This window comes from Rhinatrema bivittatum, chromosome 15 (assembly GCF_901001135.1).
Source record: "Rhinatrema bivittatum chromosome 15, aRhiBiv1.1, whole genome shotgun sequence".
NCBI classification, from domain to species: domain Eukaryota; kingdom Metazoa; phylum Chordata; class Amphibia; order Gymnophiona; family Rhinatrematidae; genus Rhinatrema; species Rhinatrema bivittatum.
In genome coordinates, this window is record NC_042629.1 from 60099019 (window position 1) to 60122410 (window position 23392).

At 44.9% G+C, this 23392-nt stretch overlaps 2 protein-coding genes across 3 annotated transcripts; one reads left to right on the forward strand and one right to left on the reverse strand.

Moving 5' to 3' along the window:
• The first annotated feature begins 284 nt into the window (after positions 1-284).
• C15H1orf50 (chromosome 15 C1orf50 homolog) lies at positions 285-7096 on the forward strand. Of its 2 annotated transcripts, none has more exons than XM_029579098.1 (5): positions 285-435; positions 2060-2175; positions 3064-3150; positions 5357-5488; positions 6660-7096. In XM_029579098.1, exons 1-5 carry the CDS (start codon positions 408-410, stop codon positions 6843-6845), a joined length of 549 nt encoding a protein of 182 aa, XP_029434958.1. In that variant the 5' UTR covers positions 285-407; the 3' UTR covers positions 6846-7096. The 2 variants fall into 2 exon arrangements, with proteins under 2 accessions (XP_029434958.1, XP_029434957.1); XM_029579097.1 differs by having other exon boundaries at positions 287-441.
• A 1207-nt stretch (positions 7097-8303) lies between these two features.
• AP5B1 (adaptor related protein complex 5 subunit beta 1) lies at positions 8304-23390 on the reverse strand. Its single transcript, XM_029579309.1, has 3 exons — positions 23145-23390; positions 16559-16771; positions 8304-14601 (listed from the first exon to the last, which is right to left on the reverse strand). Exons 2-3 carry the CDS (start codon positions 16706-16708, stop codon positions 11968-11970), a joined length of 2784 nt encoding a protein of 927 aa, XP_029435169.1. The 5' UTR covers positions 16709-16771; positions 23145-23390; the 3' UTR covers positions 8304-11967.
• Between the last annotated feature and the right edge of the window lie 2 nt (positions 23391-23392).

Below are 23392 nucleotides of genomic sequence, written 5' to 3' on the forward strand. Positions count from 1 at the left end.
CGAGTACACGCTCCATGGCAGGCTGCAGGGTGGAATACCGAGTATGCGCTCTGGCAGGCTGCAGGGTGGAATACCGAGTATGCGCTCTGGCAGGCTGCAGGGCTCTACCCTGACTGTGCTCTATGGCAGGGTGGAATACAGAGTTCGCACTCTATGGCAGGCTGCAGGGTGGAATACCGAGTAAGCGCTCTGGCAGGCTGCAGGGTGGAATACCGAGTAAGCGCTCTGGCAGGCTGCAGAGTAAAATACCGAGCACGCTCTCTATGGCAGGTTGTAGAGTAGAATACCGAGCACGCTCTCTATGGCAGGCTGCAGAGTGGAATTCCGAGCTCCCACTCATCCCTGTCCATGCGAAACAGCCACGAATCTGGCCTGGCAGTGCTGACACCGCTCCAGCACCTGACACCATGAGTAGCACAGAGAGCGAACACCTCAGTACGGGTAACAATAAAAAGAAGCTGTACAGATTATTAGGAGAGAAACCGAAAACAAATGCTAAAAACTCTTTCCTGCCAGTTATAGCCTGGGCTATCTCAGGTCCTTCCTTCAAACGCTCCCTCTCGAACATGTTTCTGTGGCTCAGATTTCTCAAGTCTTGGATCTCTGTATCCAAAATCTGTCTGGTCTCTCTTAGCTCTCCGAGCTTTTCTGTTTGACATTTCTCTGTTCCTCTCAGGCTTCTGTCTGACTGTGTCTCTCAGACATCTTTGGGTCTTTGTGTCTCTCAGACACCTCTGTCTTTCTGATCTGTATCACTAATTTCTTAGATCTTAGAAGTCTCTCTCAGGATTCTAGCTGTCTTTCAGACGTGTTTTTTTCTCTCAGATCTCTGCCTATCTTGCCTGAAAACGGCTGAAGTACTTGTTCAACACTGTTACACAAGTACTCTGGAAGCAGTGTGGCTTTTTATACAGTTTTGGGTGCAGTTCTGGAAATAGTACCTCTGAAAGGATATAGACAGATTAGATTAGAGGCAATCAGAGTGAGACAATCAAAATAGTGTAGGGTCTGCACCAAAAGCTATTTATCATGGGACTTAAGGTTTTAAATATGTATACTCGAGAGAAGAGATGAGATGAGACGGAGTTATGATAGAGATACCTGATAGTGGAAGCATAACCTAGTGAAAATGCAGATAGGTCATGGGGATAGCCAAATTGGTGCTGTAGGCTACTGCTCCCCAGAGATCAGAAGAAGGCAGTACAACTGATTGGTGGTTACAGGGGTATTGACTGAGAGTAGAAAGGAAGGACACAGAATACCAGAAAAAGTTAGTTTGGATCTTCGACCACTCTTATGTTTTGGGCCAAGAAGTGAGCTATAGAGGGGAGATGGTGACAGTGTTTGAGATTAGAACTGAAAGGATTAGACGTAAAATGGAATAAAATGGGATCAATTGATAATCACATCTCATTGTGATTCACCTTGGAAGTAACAACCTTGCAGGATACAAGGGAATCAAGCTTATAGAAAGAATTAGTAAAGATTTGATTAACAGCTTTAGTCCCCTGAGCTAGAATTGTTATGTTAGGAATTAAAGGAGAAAAATTCAACAATGGCATTGCTAAGCGAAGTGTTGATACAAAACAACTATTCTGCACTAGAAATGGAGAGACAGAAGATAATCTAGTAAGCACTTTTATGAATCGGGTCCTAAGAGCACACAGAGGGGTGAGTGTGGATGGGGTTGGAGCATGAAAGAGACAGATTCCTAGATTTCAAGTGAAAGGATAAGAGAGTGAACAGCTAGCTAGTGGTAAGGGATTCTGTAATTAAGGACATAGACAGGGCAATTTGAAAACCAAAATGAAGTAGTCATGCAGGGAGAAGTAAAGGCAGTACTGCAAAAGCAATCAGCTATTACAGGCCTTCTCTAGCCACTGCATGCCTTCTATAAGAAAACATCTGGCTTATAAAGAACAGATCAATAAAAAAAGTCTTAAAGCTGACAGAGGTAACCATCCTTAAAAAAAATCCAGAAACCTAGTCCTGCTTGTGGATTTCTTGCTTTATTTGATCTCTGTTAATTTCTAAACAAGTAATAATTATTTCTTGCCAGTTGCCCTTGTGGAGAGCAGCAACAATCCTACAGGATTTCAGCTTGTCAACACATACCATACTAATCATGTTGAGGATCCATCAGACCTGGTCGCCCTTGCTGAACAAGTGCAGAAGGTGAGATATTAAAAAACTAGAATCTGTATTTTTGGAGGTGGAATGCTTTTCCCAGCCTACATATAATCATAGAAAAATAAGGTTGGAAGGGATCTCAAGAAATTATCTGATCCATTCCCTTCCTCCCAAGAGGATCCTCTGAACCTAAACTGTACTATGATTCTAAAAATTAAATTGGGTAGGAACAGACAAAATGTTAAAGCAGGAAAAATCCCATGTGAGGTATCATACATTAATCATATTATCTAGGCCTCTAATTATCTTTATGGCTCTCCACTGATTTGTTTTTCCAATTTTTCCACAATATATTTAAAATATGAGGCCCAAAATTGGAAACAGTGCTTCAGCAGGAAAATTACTTTACATCCTATGTGTTCCCAGAGACTCCCATCTCTTTCATGCTCCTTGGTACTGAATCCACTTAGTTTTCTGGTTCTCTACTCCGAGTACCAAAATCACCATATTTCCCTGTCCTCTCCCTGTGTATCAAAGTGGTCATTTTTCCTGGTTCTCTGTTCTAGGTTAGAAAAGCTGCTATGCTTCCCAGTCTTCCATGGGTTACAAATCCATGATTCCAAGTCCTTTCTCTTTGGTTACTAGAGCTACCATGTTTCTTGAATCTCTCTCTCTTTCTGGGTACCACACTTGCTATGTTTTCTGGTCCTTTGTCTAGTGAAGTGATCATATTTCCCTAGGCTTCAGTACAGGAAATAGGAATTGATTGAAGAGGTAAACATTTCACTGTCAGAAAGGTGATGTCCTGCTGTAGCATGCTGAAGTGGGAAAAGGATTTTGTTAGGGAAAAACTTTCCTAAATATCTTCTGCTGAACATATTCCTGTTAATAAGGCTGTAAATGCGTCACTAAAATATCTCCCATTTCTTGTAGGCAGATGAGTTTATCCGAGCTAATGCCTCCAACAGGCTGACTGTCATAGCTGAGCAGATCCGTCTCCTGCAGGAGCAGGCGAGGAAGGTAAGCCCGGGCCAGGAACATTTTGACAGGTGCTGCCGGCCAGGCCCTATAGCTTAGTGGTAGGGACCCTACCTGCAAGTCCAGAGGTGGCAGGCTTAAGCCCTGGAAAAGAAAGTGAAAAAGTCAGCATCTCTTTTTCAAGAAAAAGATAAAGGAAGCATGACCTAATGATACCATAAGCCATGGGGTAGCCCAGTTGGGACCAGCAGGATAGAACTTTCCAAAAAAAAAAACCCAACCAACCCAGTAGATGCTGGCAGAGTTTCAATTAAGGCCTTGGGAACCTAGAAAGATTTGTTCAGCTTCTTACAAAGCTTGGTGGTAAGGCATGGGGGATAGGGAGGGATGGTGGGCTGGATTGGGAATTCTATTATTATCTATGTAGGATGGTAGAGAAACAAAGAGACTACAAAAACTGACTTAGATAAGGAGTGAGATTCTACAAAACAGTCAAGCTTCAATATTTTATTTATTTATTTAGGCATTTTATATACAGTTGTTCCAAAAGAAGATCACAACGGTTTACAAAAGCAGCATTCAAAGTTTAGGTCAGCATAACATCAAAACATGTTTACTAGATTATTATAATAGTCATTGAGTTGTCTTAGTACTCTAAATATATCTTAATAATTGTCGCTCTTTTTTTTTTTCAGTCACTATCCATGTAGTTTTCTGCCAGTTGTTAGTTTAAGTTAACTCGTATGCATTTTTGAAAAGGCCATGTTTTCAGCTCACGTTTGAAGCTCTTTCTTTCAGTGATCAGATGTGTCGACTCTCGTAGGGAGTTCCATAGCTTGGGGCCTGCTATAGAAAACATTTATTCTCTTATGTGTGTCAGATGAGTATTCTGCGGTGTAGGTATGGTTAATAGTCCTTTGTTTTGTGATCTTAGTGTTTGCTGTATTGTCGGAGAGTCGCATCTAATAAGCAGGAGTTTCTGTCATTGATTATGTTGAAAATTAGTGTCCGTACTTTGTAGTGGATTCTTGATTGTACTGGCAGCCAGTGAAGATCTATCAGCGGTGGGGTGATGTGGTCAAATTTCCTTGTCCCCAATAGAAGTCTTGCTGAGACATTTTGTAGAAGATGTAATGGTTTTAATAGTCCTGAAGGTAGTCCTAGTACTAGGGAGTTGCAGAAATCTATATTTGAGAATATTAGTGTTTGTAGATTAGTTCAGAAGTCCTGGAATGTTAGTAAAAGGTAGGATTCGCAGCTTGGAGTAACCTGTTTTAATTTGTTTGTTTTTGTGCATTTTCATAGCAATGTTTTCATTGATCTGTATTCCTAGATGCTGTACTTGTTCAGAGGGTATAATGTGGAACATACCTAGATCTAGGGATGGCGGTTTAAGTATTGAGTTGTTCTCCTTAGCCACACAATTTCACTTTTTTTTTGTGTTTAGTGTTAGTTTTAGCTGAGATAGCTTTTGCTGTATTGCCTTCATGTATGTTGAGTGTCGATGTTGTATTTTCAATTGATTTGGTGATAGGAATGTAAAACTGTATGTTATGAGCCTATAAGAAGGTGATTCCCAGTTCTGCAAGTAGTTTACACAGTGGAAGCATATAAATGTTGAAAAGTGTGGCCGAGATTGCAGAAACTTGGGAACACCTGTATTGACCTGTATTGTCAAATCCCTGTAGCACAGGGTCTGTTAAGCATATGAGTAGGGTTTCTGTTGATCGATCTTTTCTGAATACAGATTGGTTTAGGTATAGGATACCATTGTCTTCTAACAGCTGGTAACTTAGAGGTATCCTTAAAAGTGCAGATTAGATGCGGCGGTAAGTCTTTACTTTCATCATCTACTATGCTACTTTGTTTACTAAAATGCACAGCTCTGAAAGCACAAGATGGGGTAAGCATTAGAAGCCAAGGGCAGGATTAATCAGGTTGCTGCTAAATATCAGGATTTTCCATCAGCAGTGGCTTGTAGCTCAGGCATGTTAGAGAGAAAGGGAAAGTCATTAACCAATCTCATCGCTCCACTCTGGGAACTCGAAGTTCATTGGTAGCCGTTTCAGCTAAAACCAAGTATAGACCAGGGAAGCTTAAAGGTGTTCGTGAATGGGCAAAAAAGCCTTAGTGAATCAGGCCTGTACCTGTCGTGTTTAAAATCCAGAGCCCTCACAAAGCACGAGATGGGAATTTAGAGCCATTGGAGAAGCAAACTGTTCTGACCCAGGTTACTCTTTATGCTCAGGTCTTAGAGGATGCGAAGAAAGATGCTGACCTGCACCACGTGGCTTGCAACATGGTGAAGAGACCGGGAAACATTTATCACCTGTACATGCGGGAAAGTGGTCAGAGGTATTTCTCCATCCTGTCTCCGAACGTAAGTGGGCACTTGGGTCCTTTGCCATGAAGGGAGGAGAAGGAGAAAGTTACAGAAGATGTACTGCAACCTGTTATTAGGAGCTGCATTCATTTCCTGATGGGGAGGGGTTTTGTGTGGGTCCTGTGAGTGAAAGTTCCTCAGAAACAGCCACTAATCAATATAATCCAACTCTTCGGGAAGAGCTGAGAGGGTGGGTTATCTGCACAGAAAATCCCTTCAATCATCCTCTAAAAGCGAGGGCGTCCTGTCATCTGTGCAGGAACCTGGGCCTGGAATCCCAGGAGCCTAAAATTCTGCAGAGGGGGAGGGGAGGAGCTCTCGCCATGGCCACGCCAGCCTGAAGCGGAGAGGAGCAGCGATGGCCTCGGAGTCGCCTCCTGGCTTCACATAAAGAAGAACGAGTGGAAGGAGCGAAGAAAGAAATGAACGGCTGGAAGAGAGGAAGGGGAGAGCAAAGAAAAGCAAAAAAAAAATAAATAATAATTCAATAGAAAAAAGGTAATTGGGAGAAAATATGTTTTTTGGCTGACACCATCTTTTCAAAATTTTGCATCTAATTTGGCCGCAAACTACATAAACCCAGGATCACTAGCTTAGCACATAGACGAACCCTTCTGCCGACATCTTTGTTCCACTCTCCAGCTGCAGGCACCCATGTTTTGTGAAGAGTCTGCCTTATCTCCCTGACCAGGCTGTTGCATCTCTGCAGCTCAGGGCTTCTCCCACAATTGCCACAGACAGAGTGTGGTGGAAACCCTTTGGTTATGGATAGGATTGTTCGAAAGTCCAAAGACCCCGCCAAATCATGCAGCAACACAGGCCTTAGAACTGGCAGTGGTGTTATTGTATTTATCCTTCTGGCCTAGAGATTTCTAAATGTAATCAATATAAATAGCATTTCAGAGCAGATTGCGTCCAATCTATCTGCACAACCTCGTTATGTGTTTGAGACAAAATGCATCATGCTGTTGGCATATAAATAAATACCCTATTAATTCTGTTGTAGACACTTACGTCCTTATTATAAAGAAAATGAGTTTTCTGCTTGCTAAGCCAAGCCGTGCTGCTGCCTGTCCGCCTTGAATCATCGCCTCTCCTGCTCCCCAGACCATGTATTTATGTGGGAGCTTTACAGACAGATCAGTAATGCTTCGCCTCCTTTCTGCAGGACTGGGGGCCCGGCCACCCCCACGAGTTTCTCGGTTCGTACAAGCTGCAGCACGACATGTCCTGGACGCCCCACGGGAACATCGAGCAGCGCGACCAGGAGATCAGCATCATTGACAAAGTGCTGAGTCAGCAGATAGCCCTGCCTTCTTCCAGAGAGCCCAACTTCCAAGGACTCACGAGTTAGTGCTGGCCGGACTGCGCCCTCCAAGGCAGCGGCTGCCGACGGGCTCAGGGAGACCAAAACCAGCTCGCCATTAAGGAAGTTTGCACAGACTAGAAACTTTTGGTTGTTGTTGCTGTTTTTTTTTTAGCAGTTTGAGCCCCTCTTTCTTTGCTGTAATAGCTAAAAAAAAAAACCTCGTCGATTAAAGGCAAAATAAATGCAGCTGGAAATGGCAGTGCTTATGTGACTAATAAATCTGCACCTTCCAGCCAGTCCTGCTTTTACATTCTGTGCCTGCCAGGAGGGAAATGACTGAATAATGTTCACGGACCAGATGTACTAAGGTTTTTTTTTAGAGAGGGGGAGGGTAGTATATCAAAGGCATTTCCCACAGGTTTTATGTGCAGAAAAGGGCTCTTTAAATATTGCCCATTAGGTCTGCTTGTAAAAGCACATGTGGTGTTCACCATCACAAGTCCTTTTTTGCCGCTTACTGCAGCGGGAGAGGGCAGGTTGTGCACCAGTGGATGTAGTTTAAAAGAGAAAAATTACCCACATACTTTTGCTTTGATTATTGATGAAAAGCTCATGGGTAAAAAGTACCTGCAGAGTTCACGCCAATGTGTGTAGTTTATTGCCCCCTCCCTCTTCCCAAAATGGGGGAAAACCCTTTATTACATCTGGCATTTAACCCACCCTAAGAAACCACATTCTGCTTAAGCTTGGTTGCAGGGAAAAACAGCACCGTCGGCACCTGCTTTTCCAAACCATCGCGCAGTCGTGCACTTTCAGGAAACATTGAAGTCATTTTCAGGATGCACTTTAGAGAGAGAGGGAGAGCTCGCACCTCGGACCACTTTTATTGCTCTGCTCTTTCTGCACAGGAGAGTGGCTCTTACATAAGATGGACAGTTTAATATTACACTATGAACTCATGCAGCCTCTGGGCTCTTCTCACTGCAGGGCTGACTCAAGAGGGTGTGGTTGGGCCAAGCGCACGGCAGGGCCTGCTTAAAAAAATACTTTCTATTGAAAAAGACGACCCAGCAAAGGCTCTGGGTATATACATAATATTCAACAAAAATGCAATCACTAACCCACAATGACTCAATCACTACTTGTAAATTAACTTTAAGAGTAAGATATCGTAAGATATGCCGTACTGGGTCAGACTAAAGGTCCATCAAGGCCAGTGTCCTGTTTGCAGCGGTGGCCATTCCAAGTCACAAGTACCTGGCGAGTACCCACATATTAAAAAGATCCCATTCTACTAAAGCTGGCAACAAGCAGTGGCTATTCCCTATTGATTTCCCTTCAGGAACCTATCCAAACCTTTTTTAAACCCAGCCTTAACTACATCCTCTGGCAATGAATTACAGAGCTTAATTGTGTGTTGATTGAAAGAATTTTCTCCGATTTGTTTTAAATGTTACTTGCTAACTTCGTGGAGTGCCCCCTAGTCCTTGTATTGTCCAAAAGAGTAAAATAACCGAGTCACATTTGCCCATTGCATGGGTTTGTGCTCTAGAACCCGTTTCTTTTTAAAGCAGCATTGAATGTTAAGTAAGTGGATGTTCTTCCATAACTGGGTTCATAGGCTCTTTTGTGGGCCTCTAGCCCCCCCAGTCGTCCACGTGAGGGTGGGCTTGGTTCAAGCCCACCCTCACGTGGACGGGGATTGTATTACAAAAACAAAACCAGAAGTGATTTACTGCGCCTCCTAGCCCAACCAAGGAATTTGGGGATTATCTTCTTTTTATGGTACTGGACCTGGGATATCATTACTCTCCCTTCATATCAGGGTTGTCTCAGTGACTGATGAACTGGCCTTTCTGGGGCACAAAGGGAATTTAGTAGTCCCCCATAGCAGTCATTAATTGATGGACCCATAATTTGACTTGCCTCACTCTCCTCTGGCTAATATCCCCGAGGATAAACCTTGCAAGCCCAAGTTGAGATTTCCATTCTCCTGGCCTCGCTGCCCCAGAAGGATAAAACAAACTTTGCAAGGACCTCTGCCCTCTAGGAAGGATTTGCTCAGGCTTCTTGTTCCCATCTTTCCTGGAGACCTGGCTGAACCCTCCTTGCTCAGCTACTGCATGCCAGTCGAAGTACAGCGAGCTTTCAGAATCTTTTCTTTAAAAAAAGACCAAGAAATCTTCACTAGCTCTGTAAAGCCCCTGCGCTTCTGCTAGGACTTGCAGTTATTCCAGTATTTAGAGCCTGCCTTTGAGCTTTTACCATTGCAGCCTGCCAGACAAGGCCACGTGGGCGCCTGTGTCTCCACTACTTTTAATATTTCATATTACCCTCTTTGCCATTCATTTTGGTGCTGTCAACCCCAATCTGAGGCATCCGTTCTTCCAGCAGCGACTGGATTGTAGACTGACGCTATTTTCAGAGCCCAGGGATTGCAGATCAGTCAAGCATCTGGTGGTAGTGTCTGATGTTGGTTACTGAAAGTTGTGTATTTGGGTCTTCCAAGTTCTTTGACCCGGGTTCTGCAGCTGCATGTGTTGTCGCTGGACATGGTTACTGGGCTCGGATTTTTTTGGTCTCTGAGGAATTGCATTGGTTCACAATTGGTTGGAGAATTAAATGTAAAATGGTAATGTTGATCTTTAAGGCCTTTACAGAGGACACTGCAAGCTCGTTGAGTTCATTTCCGGTCCCTTGTACACCAACTTGGTCTTTCTGATCTTCAGGTTTATTTATTTATAAACGTTTATGTACCATTGTTTGGCATGGACCATCACAATACAATAGAGGGTAAAATAAACAATTAAAAATCAAGCAAACTATGAAATAGAACTAAAAAAATGACTGCCCTTGCCTTCAGTTAGAGAGGCATGTTTGTGGGAAAGGAGGATTAGATCCTTTTCAGATGTGGGCCCTATGCAATGCAGGAGGTGGTTTGGATTTAGATGTTACAAGTCCGAGCTCAAGGTGAATTACAATCGCTTACAATAGGTGGCTGCCTGCTTACCATCTAAGTATGTAGATGAGGCAATGGAAGATTGGTTGAATTGTCCAAGGTTACGAGCAGGGTCAGTGGGAGAAGCAGGATTTGAACCCTGACGTCAGTGCTTCTTAGCCCACTGCTCTAACCCCTACGCCACTCTAATCTTCTTCATTTTTGAAAGCAGTCAAAGCTCAGTATTGCACTTCCGCATTTTCAGGGACTTGATTTGATTTGTTGAGGGAGAGGGGACAGTTGCAGGTGGTAATTTGGGCTAGAGTTGTAAGTCCGAGTTTGGCATTGTTATTGCACGGTGGCAGAGTGAGGGTTATCATTGATTGTAGGGTTTTTTTGTGTCAGGATGTGTACAGAGCATGCATATATATATATATATATATATAGACCCTTAAACAGGATGTATATTTCCCCATAGCACATTGCAAGCCAAAGCTTGTGTTTTGTTGTGCAATATCATATTGAAACAGCAATAGCTGCTATGCAACTTTTTCATATGCCCACAGCACAGCAAGCAGGAAGATGCCACTCTATTGGCAAGCAGTGGCATCTTCCTCCTGGCCGGAGATGCTGGAGCTATTAAGGCTGTGATGGAGCCCATCCTGCAGTAGCAGAGGGGAGGAAGAGAGCAGCTATGGCCCCTATTGGACTGGCTGTATGCTAGGGAGGGAAAGGAAAGCTTCAGCTACCATACGGTGAACGTAGGGGAAGGAAGTGCATCAGTGCAAATATAGGGGAAGCTGTGTGTGCGTGCAGGAAGCAAAGGGGAGCGTCATCAGATTTTGAATGTAGGGAAGTCTGTAAGTGGGGATATAGGTAGTGGAGACTAGAGGGTGAGAAGAGGGTGTGTCCAAGGGAGAGGACTGAAGGCGAGTTTGGAGGGAGACAGTAGGAGAGGGAGGGCTGACAGGAAAGAGTAAAATTAGGAGTTTGAAGAGAATAAAGAAAAGACAGAATAGGTGACAGACAGGACACAGACATAGAGAACAAAAGCCCGACACACAGAGAGGAGAAAAATTATTTAATCATTTCCCACTATTTTCGATTTGCTACACAATTGTCTCCCTGCTACACAAAATTCTTCTTGCAAAGCAGTCGCTGCTGTGCAACTTATCTGCTCTCAAGCCTTACACCTCAGGAGACTTAAAAACGCAGACTCTACCAAACCTCCTACCCTGCCACCCTCTCATCTCCCACTGCCAGCGTCAAACTGCGGTAGCATCTGGGCCTTGAGGCTTTCAGGTGCCAGATTCAGAGCAGGCCCTCCCCACAGATCAGAACGGATTGCAACGTCGTCTTGTCCGGATTTTTGCTCTAGTCCTTTTCCGTGGGTTGTTTAACATATGTTTAAAAAAAAAGTTTTTTTCAGATGAGCAATTCATTTCTCCTGAGTTTCCTCAGCCTTTAGGAGTGATGGAGGGTTACAAGCAGCAACGTCTTCAGGTCTGGGAGAATACGGAGGCACAGAGCCTTCTTTTACTCAAATATTCTTCCATTTGCTGTGTTGGCTCGGGTTGCTGCTGAATTCATTATTCTCCCCCGGGGCTTCCACTTGAAATTGTATTTATGCTTTCAGATTTAGCATTAACAGGTTTTGATGAGAAGCAGAAGGCTGGCACCCTGATTTACTTACATCCAGAAATGTAAAAATAACAGCACTTCATTAGCACTTCATTAACAATTAGTTTGCCTCAGAAATTAAGTGTGCAGGGGAGAAGGATCTGAATTTTGTTCATTCCAGTTTTTTTTTTTCCCCCACTGATTAATTTAGAAAACATAGTGGTAGTACTGGGCTTGTAAGAAACAACTGAAGCCGGGACTTACATGGTCTAAAAAGCTCTTGCACGACAGTGTCTTGGGAAATCAGGTCCAGTGTAAGATTTCGCAGCCTGCAAAGTAACCACTCGTCTCCAAAGTCAGTGTAGCTACTAGAGCTACGCAGAGAAACCCCGCCAATGGAGTTCTACGCTAACCTTGTATTTTGATTTTAAATTATGCAATCCTTCTGAAAAGGAAAGCTTTCTTTGTCAACAAGCTTCCTTAGTTTGGGATTCGCGGGTAAGATGAACCTGCAGTAGGAACAGGCAGTATCTTCCTCCTTTATACCTTATGGCCCATCCTTTGGAAATCTCTCTCCTTGCCTGCTCTCACCCACCCCCACACTGTAGATTACCACCTTGAAGTAATCTCTTTCAGGTAGAAACTTAAGTGGGGTAGCACTTCCCAGTTATCTGTTCGAATCCTGATGTTCGCTGTGTCATCCAGGACCTTAATTTGCATCAGAATGTGGAACTTTGGAGGCAGAAATATCCCAATCTCATAGATGGCAGAGTGCGAGGAAGCCACGAACCTAGCAAAGGCGTTCTGCACGAAGTCGTGGAGGGGCTGCTGGCACAGCGGGAAGCAGAACAGGCTCTCTGCACACAGGCCCGATGCTTCAGGCCGGAAAGCTTGCCAAAGCTCCCCGAAGAGGTAGCCTCGCGCTTCCGGAGACCACGCCGAGGGCAGGGGCAAAGGAAGGAACGTGTCGCAGAAGCTAAGCTTGAGTGGCTGGAGCTGGCTGTGGTAGGTGACTCCATCCTGAGTGCTGTACGTGGCAGTCACAGACAGCAGAGTAGGACAGGGAACCCGGGGCTCCAGGGTAAGGGCAAGCACCTCAGGTTTTCTGTCCGTGAACAGACACGGCACCTTAACATCCTGAACGGGCTCGTAACTGGAATCGGGCTGCTCAAAGTGCAGCACAATGCAGAAGAGCTTGTGATTCCGAGGCCTGACGCTCTCTGTGAACGCCAGGTGGTATTTCAGCGTGAACGCAGATGGAGCCAGAGAGTTTGCAAACTGTTCATAGTAGTCCTTCAAGCAGCAGTCGGTCGCAAACCCTTCCGACCAAGAGTCTGCGTGCACAGGCAGTGCACAGTCATTGTCGTACACCCGACGGAGCTGAAGAACGGGCTGCTCGGTGGCCTGAACGGTCAGCACCGTGGAGAAGTTCTCATTTTCGGACACGATGGAGGATAAGGCCCTCGTCTTGCCTTGTCCTCCAGCAGGTGCCGTGTTCAGGATCGTGGTGAGTTTCTCACTGGAAAGGTTAGTGAGCAGTGTATAATAGAAGCGGGCACGATCTTGGATATCGATATCTTCATAATGCAGCAGTAGATACTGGAGCAGGTCTGCCAAGGTGGTGAAGACCACGTCGAGCTGCTGGTGTTGCAGTATGTTCTTGCACACCGACAGGATAGCATTGCCGGTTTTCCAGTCCCCTGAGCTACACAAGTCAGAGTAGAGGGCAAGGTTCATGAGCAGCTGAATGCTGCTCCTCTGCGAGATGGCACTTTCTTTTGCTATCCTGGCAAGGACCTTCAGGTGCCAACGGAGCATTTGGGGAACTAGCTGCTGAAGCGGCAGCTCCACTATTAGTGTCTGCAAGGCCTTTGAAAGAGCAATCGGCCAGCTGGGGATATCTAGCAGCTTCTGTGTCTGATTAATGAGGTTTATAAAATATGGAGCCAAGGCAGCATTCTTCTGGTAGAGCTCTAAAAGCCTGCGTGTCATGTCTTCCATGAGTCTTTCAGAGAAGCTGAAATAGCGAACAAACAGGAACACGGCCCGGAAGAAGGTGGCCGTGAACTCTCGATCGGCGTTATGGAGGACAATGCAATGAAGGGACATGACGTGATCAGAAAGAAAACCCATTCCCCTCTCTGCCTCAGGTCCTTCGTTCTCCAGGTAAGCCAAGCTCAGTAAGTTCTGGCGGGACAGCATAGTACTGCTGTCCTGGAAAACCGTGGGAGACAATGGCGCAGTCATTTGAAGCGAGAGGAGGACAGGCAGGTTCTCGTCAGCGTTTGAATTAAGAGGGCGGTTCTCTGGGAAATGGAGCAGGCAGTCCGCGTAGAAGAGCTTGACTGGCGGACTCAGCAGTGGGTGCTGCGTCATGCCCACCAGCCTCTTCAGCAGGAAGGTCTCGTCCTCGGCCGTGAAGAGGCTGTCTGTGAAGAGGCCTTTCATCTGCAAGATGCTGTGGAAAAGGGAGAGGTCCGCGGTGCCGAACAGGCGCACCAGCTGCGACTTGAAGATCACCGGGGAGAGGGTGCGGACGGTGGCCACCACCTGGATCAGCTGCCAGAGAAGAGCGCTCTGAGACACGGGGGTCAGAAGGTACAAGTCCTCCAGCAGAAGGGACAAAATGGACTTTAATTCCTTGGTTTCGCCGTTGGCAGAAAGCAACAGAAACTGCTCGCCTGCCACGGACAAGCACTGCCTGGCATTCTCTGTGGTGTGCCATAAGAACCCTTCGTTCCTCGATGTCATCTTCCTCAGTGCACCCGGGGTTGCGCCCCCTCGCTGTGCCAGAAGCTGAACTGCATTCTTTAATGCGACGCTGTACAGCAGCGTATAGGACTGATGAGCGGCCGTCGCCTCCTGCTGCTGCATGGAGTAGAGCAGTTGCAGCTTCTGAGACAGCAAGCCTGGGTAGCAGCTCTCCAGTTCCCGAAGGCCTTCACAGGCTGTGATCCGCAGAGGCCTGAGGGCTTCTCCTTGCTTCTTGTCATTCAGGTCGGATATGAGCTGCATCAACAGTGACAGTAACTCCTGCGCCGCTTTCACACTCTCCCTGAAACTGTCAGCGGTGACAAGGAGCGTCTCGACGGACAGCAGGAGGTGACACTTCAGCGTCAGAAATCTGGCTGAATTTGGCATCTGGGCAAACATATCCATGAGTGTTTCTGCCGTCTGTTCTCCAGCCTCCGCCTCAGGACACAGCAGCAGTGGAAACTCCAGAAATAGAGTCAGCATAGCAATCTGAAAAGGAAACAAGATTCATTTTTATGGGTACATGTAACAGACGTGATTAATCAAGCATGGACAGATGTATAAACATGCATGGTGATGTGGCATGAATACATATTCAAATATCATGTGCATTATGTGCTTATAAAAAGTGTGTACCAGTCAGCATGATCACATCTAGCACACCCACCATCATTCAGAAAGGACAGACACACATACCCATGGACAGTAGGCTTTGAACACATCCAACCCCAGTCATCAAACTGTACATGTGAGTCCATGAGCACATACAACACCTACATATGGTCAGTTAACATGCACGCATGCAGCTGGCGTGCTTGGCAAAATCCAGACAGCTCTGGTGGCTGAGTTTCCTGGGGAAAAGAGGCCGGAAGGAGAGTTGGCAGGAGACCTTCAGTTAAGTGGCAATCGCTCAAGGAAGCAGGAGGACGAGATGGCATCGGTATGAGCCCTGTTTATGCAGACACCAACAAAATTTACCTGTAGGAGAGCAGGGAGGGGCATTAAGGGTACGACTTCCACAAAAAGCCTGAGGAACTTTCCCACCAATGGGGGCAAATGAAGTCAAGAGAATCTGAGAACCAAGCAGAGAGATTAATCTGTGCCTCAGACAGAAAGAAGCATAGGGCCAGGGGTCTCCTGCGGCTTCAGGCTAGCATGGAAATACCGCGAGGCGGGGCTGGGGAAGACTCGGTAGTCATGGCAGAGGTCGAGATAGGAGAGGTCTTTTGTACCTCGTTACAGGAAACTAGGGGTCACGTTAAAAGGGAGGGGGGGGGGGGGGCAGCAGGGATACTGCCAGGTAGAATTAAAAACGAAAAGCAACACCTCATTTCCCCATGAGGAAAACAAATGATAAATAAACTGCAACATCCCCAAGATGTTAGCTTGCATAAGAAAACAAGGAAATGAGCAAGCGGGACGAGGTTTCTAAGCAGTCTGGATAGCTACCTCTCAGCACATGAAATGATGGCCTCTTCAGAGAAGGTGAAACTAAGATGTTCAATATTAAACGGGCCATCTGAGCTCCCACACAGCAGAATTCACTGAAGGGAAGCGGGAGGTCTTTAAACTCTTTTCAGGACATATGGATACCAATAGGAAACAAATTTAACAAGTAATCCCAGCAAGACATCAAGAAAAGCACATGTTTAAAATAACATAGCTGCATAGTTCTTTGGGTTGAAGGAAGACCATATGTCCCTCAAATTCTCTGCTTTTCTAAGCCATCTTAAAGAGGGTATTTAAATGTTTAACAGCTATAAAAAGAGCCATTAAGCTAATAAAAGAGGCACTTACCACATATGCTGCTTTGGCAGTAGCAGTGCAAGCTTCCCTCACTCACTCACACACACACACACACAATAGGTACAGCACAGGCAGTAGCAGTACAAGCTTCACACACACACACACAACAGCACAGGCCCCACCTGCCCCACACTGCCCCACCACGGAACAGGGACAACACAGGCAGCAGCACCACAAGCTTTCCACAAACACACACACTGCCCCCACCATAGAAAAGGTACAGCAAAGGCAAGCCTCTTCAGTTTCAATTTTTATTTTATTTTTCCCCGGGATTTTATCAGTGTTTATTATAACAAAAATGGGAAAAAAATCAGTGCAAAAAAAAAAAAGACTAATTTTTCTGGTACATATCAGGGTATATTTTGGTGGACAGAAGTAAAAATGACCTGTGAGGGATGGAGAGAGGGCAGGAAAAGGGGGCCAGGGATGGTGCTAGAGTTTGTGCATGGATGATTTGGTATTGGGGATGGGGGAGCCCAGTCCTGTTGTAGATTGTGTGGGACAAACCGATAACATAAGCTCATTCTCTTTCATAAAATGCCTTTATGGGACATGAAGTTTCTCAGCCTCCAAGTTTTCCACAATGCTGTATCAACAGCACTAGGGACGTCCCGCCATGTTTCCAGTGCACCCTCGTTACCTTTGTTTGTTCGGTGGTCTTCTCACTCTTCAGATCTCGTAACAAGTCTTCCACAAAGCCCTCTGTGCCCACGTTGCACAGAAAATGCCTGGGGCTGGCACGGAAAGAGGCTACCCGCTGGCCCCAGTCAATCCCGTGCCCGACCACCATTATGCTTCTCGCCAGGGCACCTTCCAAAATCGCCAAGGTCAACACCAACAAGAGCTGGAAAACCTGAGAAATAAAAAAACACAAGGCACACAGAAATAATGCCGTCAAATGATGGGATATGAGATACTAATCACAAAAAAACAGCCTTCAAAATCCAAAATAAACTGTAAGACATGGAGAGAGGTCTCCTAAACATGGGGCCTGAGTCACTTCCCATTCTGATGCTGTAATCTTACTCCAAGGATGATGCCAAACCAAAGAGTTGTACCTGAGAAAGACCCTCATCTTCCTGTGGATTATCACAATCAGAAAAGGTCGAGGCCCACACCTCTGTAAGATGAAATTTAGCACTAGTATAGTGCGCCAGGTTGAAGCGAACGAGCCACGGAAACTGCATGCACACTTCCACCAGTCAGAAGGGCCTAGACCGTGGCTTCGAATTACATGAGAAATATACAAGGGTTACAAAAGATACAAAATTGCTACAAAGTTCAATGAAACAGCAGCATAATACACAAATAATCTTATTCCAAAAATCTCATTCATACCCTAAAACTCAAAACACAAATTATGTTTCAAAAATTAAAACAGTTCACATATACATTTATTTACAAAATATTTTTATCAAAATTACACCTGTTATGACCAATTTAACCTATCCACCTCTCCTGAACATGATGTACTATATTATCCGGATATCTCAAGATAATATCTCTCGGAGCAAAAAACAATCCTCACTACATCAAAATCTTCTCACGTGGAACATAATCCAAATATCTCAAAGCGATGTACTCGTATCAAATATCACGATCCTCCCCATCACTTTGAGATATTTGGATTATGTTCCACATGAGAAGATTTTGATGTAGTGAGGAGGATCATTTTTGATGTGAGAGACATCAGTTTGAGACATCCAGACGATACGAGCCGCGTGTTCCACACGAGAAGATTTTGATTAGAGTGAGGAGGATCATTTTTGATGTGAGAGACATCAGTTTGAGACATCCGGACGATACGAGCCGCGTGTTCCACATGAGAAGATTTTGATGTAGTGAGGAGGATCATTTTTGATGTGAGAGACATCAGTTTGAGACATCCGGACGATACGAGCCGCGTGTTCCACACGAGAAGATTTTGATTAGAGTGAGGAGGATCATTTTTGATGTGAGAGACATCAGTTTGAGACATCCGGACGATACGAGCCGCGTGTTCCACATGAGAAGATTTTGATTAGAGTGAGGAGGATCATTTTTGATGTGAGAGACATCAGTTTGAGACATCCAGACGATACGAGCCGCGTGTTCCACACGAGAAGATTTTGATTAGAGTGAGGAGGATCATTTTTGATGTGAGAGACATCAGTTTGAGACATCCAGACGATACGAGCTGCGTGTTCCACATGAGAAGATTTTGATGTAGTGAGGAGGATCATTTTTTGCTCAGAGAGATATTATCTTGAGATATCAGGATAATATAGTACATCCTGTTGAGGGGAAGTGGATAGGTTAAATTGGTCATAACAGGTGTCTGAACAATTTTGTAATTTTAATAACAATTTTTTTGCAAAGTAGATAAGAACTGTTTTAATTTTTGAAACATAAATTTATGTTTTTGATTTTTATGTATGAATGAGCGGGGTGGGGGCTGAAAGGAAAGAGAAATTTGGATTTAGGGACAACCAACATGAGCCCTGACCTTTTTTTTTTTAACACAGTCTGGGGTACTGTTGCTCAGACATTAAGAAAAAAACCACAGGACTGCTTCTTCAGCCACGTGCATAAGCAGCGCTGACTGATACATGGGGGATAACCTGCACGGCGCGGCAGATACTACCATGGGAAGCTTGCTGGGCAAACTGGATGGTCCAGCGGTCCTTTTCTGCCATCATTTCCATATTTCTATGATTGATACCTTTGAAGTATTCGAATATGTTTAACATATCCCTAATCTCTCGTCTCCTTTAGAAGATATATACTTAGATTATGGATTATACCAGTCACAGCACTGGGAAATAATACACTTACAGTAGCGTTCAGTGCTGAGACTCAGCCAGTTACAATACCATAGCTTTGTCTTACAGGAAGGGCCACTAAGTCACCATCACCCTCAGACCCATTTAAAAATAAAAAATGTCTTTTTGTGGAATCCAGTTCCACATTCGGCTGTATGTACTGTGTAAGCCTGAACAGATAACCATCATTATTATCCAAAAGAATAAAAGGACTAGAGCGACACCTCTTTACAAATTAATTTAAAAAAACTGGACTGCAGTAAAGCAGTAACACTGCTGTATGTCAGCACCATGAAGAGTGAGGCAGAACCTGAACAACAAAATAACTGGTTCTGGAAAACATGTAGGAATCTTAACTAAATACCAGGATCCATCGCTGTTGCCATGAGCATGAGGACTGAGTCATCTTGCAGCCGCCCAATGTTTCTAGGCATCATTGTGGCTCCACTCCCTCTGGGCTTCTACGTGAGAGATGGGGGGGTCTGTCAGCATGGGATTACTCAGACCTCATGCTCACTGACCTCTCACACAAGTGGAGATGGAGCCTATTGGGGGAGGGGGTGGTGATAGCAGCAGATAAAGAATTGGAGGTCCAGGGTAGGGAACAGAAGTCTGGGGCTGGGATGGTGGTGGCAGGCAAAGGATTGGAGGGCCAGAGCAAACAGGAACTTTGCCACCCTGAAAATCTGACTACCCTAGGCCCAGAGCTATACGGCTTACAAATCCAGGACCAGTGCCATGAGCCTTCCTTCACAACAACCTGGGAATTATTCCTTTATTTTATATCACTTAGCCTGGTCATTGTGGCGACGGTTCTTGGCCAGAGACCATGCACCTAGACACCTTCTGGAATTCTGCAATCATGGGCCCCAAATCCAGCCACTAGAGGTCACTGTTGTATAATGACTGGCACTCCCTCCCCTCCTCAGAGGCTGTGAACACTGCCTCCCTAGAATCCTCAGCCCTGGCTGGACCGTGTCCAACTGACAAACTCTCTAGCCTCCAACCCGTGCCATCTCTTTGCCACACTCAATTACTTCCTCAAATTGCCTGCGCCTCCCTCTCCCCAAACTATGGCTTGCTACTTCTATGACAAGGCTCACTAAATTAATCTTGAGTTCTCAACCAGGTCACCTTTACCTCCCTCCCCTCTCCATTCTTCACCCCTTTCTCTGGCCCTTGCCACCCGCTTCTTTTCTGAAATCAGAGTGGAGGAAACTGTCCATCTTCTCTCCTCCTCCAAACTCACTACTTATTTTTCTGATTTCATTCCCGCCCAGCTACTTAGCTCTATTTCCTCTGCAGTCATCCCTTCCATCTGTCACATACTCCATCTATCACTTTCCATTGCAACTGCTCCCACTGCCTTAATACATGCTGTGTTCACACCGCTTCTCAAAAAAAAACCAAAAACCCTCACTGGACTCTACCTCCTTGGATAAGTATTGTCCCATCTCCCTCCTCCCTTTTGCATCCAAATTACTTGACTCTGCTATCTTGACTTTTTCATTTCAAACCATTCTCAATCCAATCCAATCTGGTTTTTGCTCTTTACAATTCATAGACACAACCCTTGCCGATCTCCAAAGACCTTTTCATGGCTAAAACCAAACTGGTCAATTTTAAAAGCTCTTTGCACGCCAAAGCCAGGAGATACATGCATGACTACGGCACATGAACATTTTTTCACCATAAAGGGTGGAGCGTGGACGGGCCGGAACTGCCCCATGTTGTCTGAGGGTAAGTGTTTATGTGCACAAGCGCATGCCGGGGTCCCCTTCTACGTAACTTTACGTTTGCTATGAACAGTGTGTAAGTCGTGTAACAAAAAAAAAAAACTAGGCTAGTCAATGGGGTTTTAAGGCTCGGAACTAATAGGGTAAAAGGGAGGCAAGCTAGCTAGAGGGTTTAGGAAGTCCTCTCCTTGACTGGGCCAAACTGGAGAAACAGGTAATTGTGTCGGTGTGCATAGCCACTAAAATTCCCCCCATTTATGCGCGAGAGTTGCCATGCGCGTGCGTCAATATAAAATCGTGTGCACATGTATGCGTGTAGAGCCAATTTTATAACGTGCGGGACTGTTGTAACATCACCGTGTCCATGTGCACATGCCGGCAAATGTGTGTGGGTCTTAAATTTTACTTTGAAGGCCTTTACTCAATTCTTATCCACCTGGACCTAATCACTGCTTTTGACACAGTTAATCACCATCTGCTCCTTGATACTCTGCCCTCCCTTGAATTTTGGGACTCTCTCATGTCTTGGTTCTCTTCCTGTTTCTCCTATCCACATTTTAGCATTGTTTTGGATGTGTGTAGAGAAAGAGGAGTTGAAGATGGCTCCAAGGTTACAGGCTGAGGGGACCAGGAGGATGACAGTATTATCCACACAAATAGATAAAGGGAGAGAGGGTGAGGAGAGGTAGATTTGGGGAGAAATAGATGTTTTTTGGCCATATTAAGTTTTACGGTGGCAATGAACATCCAGGCAGCAATATCAGATAAGCAGGATGAAATCTGGGACTGGATTTCTGATAAAATTTCTGGTGTAGAAAGGTAGATCGGGAAATCATCAGAATAAAAATGGTGTTGAAAGCCATGGGGGGACATCAGAGCACCAAGGGAATTAGTAACTTAGGGAAGAGTAACCCAAATTATAGCTACAAAATGCAAGATTCCACATTAGGAGTCACCACTCAGGAAAATGATCTAGGTGTTATAGTTTAAAATACATTTAAATCTTCTGCTCAATGTGCAGCAGCAGCCAAGAAGGCAAATAGAATGCTAGGGATTATTAGGAAAGGAATGGAGAATAAAGCAATATCATAATGCCTCTGTATCACTCCATGGTGCAACCTCATCTTGAGTACTGTGTTCAGTTCTGGTCACCACTTCTGAAGAAAGATGTAGCAGAATTAGAAAAGCTACAGAGAAGGGTGACCAAAATGATAAAGGGGATGGAGCAATTCCCGTATGAGGAAAGACTAAAGAGGTTAGGACTCTTCAGCTTGGAGAAGAGATGGCTGAGGGGAAATATGATAGAGGTTTATAAAATAATGAGTGGAATGGAATGAGTAAATATTAATCAGTTGTTTACTCTTTCAAAAAGTACAAAGACCAGGGGACATGCAATGAAGTTACTGGGTAATACATTTAAAACTAATAAGAAAAAATATTTTTTTACTCAATGCATAATTAAGCTCTGAAATTCTTTGCCAGAGGATGTGGTGAAAGCTATTAGAATAACTGTGTTTAAAAAAGGTTTGGACAGGCTCCTGGAGGAAAAGTTCATTAACAATTATTAGAGTTGCAGAAATCCACTGCTCATTCTTGAGATAAGCAGCTTAGAATCTATCTAACCCCTGGGATCCTGCCAGATACTTGTGCCTTGGCTTGGCCACTATTGGAAACATGAGAGTGGGCTTGATAGACCCTTGGTCTGACCCAATATGGCAAGCCTTATGTTCTTAGTATACAGAGAAAAGAGGGCCCAGGACAGAGCCATGAGGCATACTGGAATGGTGGTTGAGGAGGAGCCAGAGAGGACACACTAAAAGTGTGTTTCTTTCTCTATATCATCATCAAAATCCATCCCGTCCTTTTTGAACATGTTGCCAGAACCCTTATCCACTCTCATCACCTCCCGCTTAGACTACTACAACCTGCTTCTCACTGGTCTTCCAGTGAACCCTCTCTCCTCTACAGTCTATCCAAAATTCAGTTGCATGACATATTTCCCAATGATTGCTACACCTGCATAAGCCCTCCTCTCAGATCACTATATAGGCTCTCTATTTCTGCATACAGTTCAAGCTCCTGTTACTCATCTACAAGAGTCTTCACTCTGCTGCTCCTCACTTCTTCTTCTCTCTTTACAGGCCCCACCTCATGAACTCTGCTCATCAGGCAAGTCGTTCTGATCTATGCCTTTCTTCTCCACCACCAACTCCTAAATCTGTGCTTTCCAACTTGGAATAGACTCCCATCTCTGGTCTTATTCAAATCCAGTCTAAAAACCCAGCTTTTTGAGGCTACCATTAATTATCCCACTCACAGCCTTATCAATTTTAACCAAACGAAATTCCCAAAGTCTATCCTGTATGTTTGTCTTGATTACATTGTAAGTTCTATAGACCAAGGACCGTTTCTTATGTGTATTTGTACAAAGCTGTGTATGTCAAGTAGCACTATACAAGTGATAAGTAGTAGTGAAAACACAAGGCAGTTCAGCATCTCACAAGCCACTACTTGATTCTAACCAGATTTAAACAAATTTATGTAATAAAGGGTTTTTTTCTATTGGATGTCTACTGGAAAAATGTTTAGTACAGAAGAATTGATGAGGCCGGAATGAGGCAAATTATGATTCTTTTCCACAGATTACTTGCTATTATTTCCAACCCCTCAGTGCCTCTTTCCCTTGTACCTTCACAGGGCTGGCTGCGCAGAAGCCCCTCCACCTGGACCGCAGCTCGCTCCTGCGTTCCCGGTCCTCCCTCTACCCCACCCCAGGGCGAATGCAGCGCCGGTGCTGCTCCTTTCCCCGGCGCCTGAACAGCACTTCCGCAATCCTCACGTGACCGAGCTGTCTAAGCCTTTGCCCGGCGGCCAACAGCTGCAGGCCCGCCCTTTCCGCGTGACGCGTAGGACCGAGAGCTCTCCAGCCACGCCTCG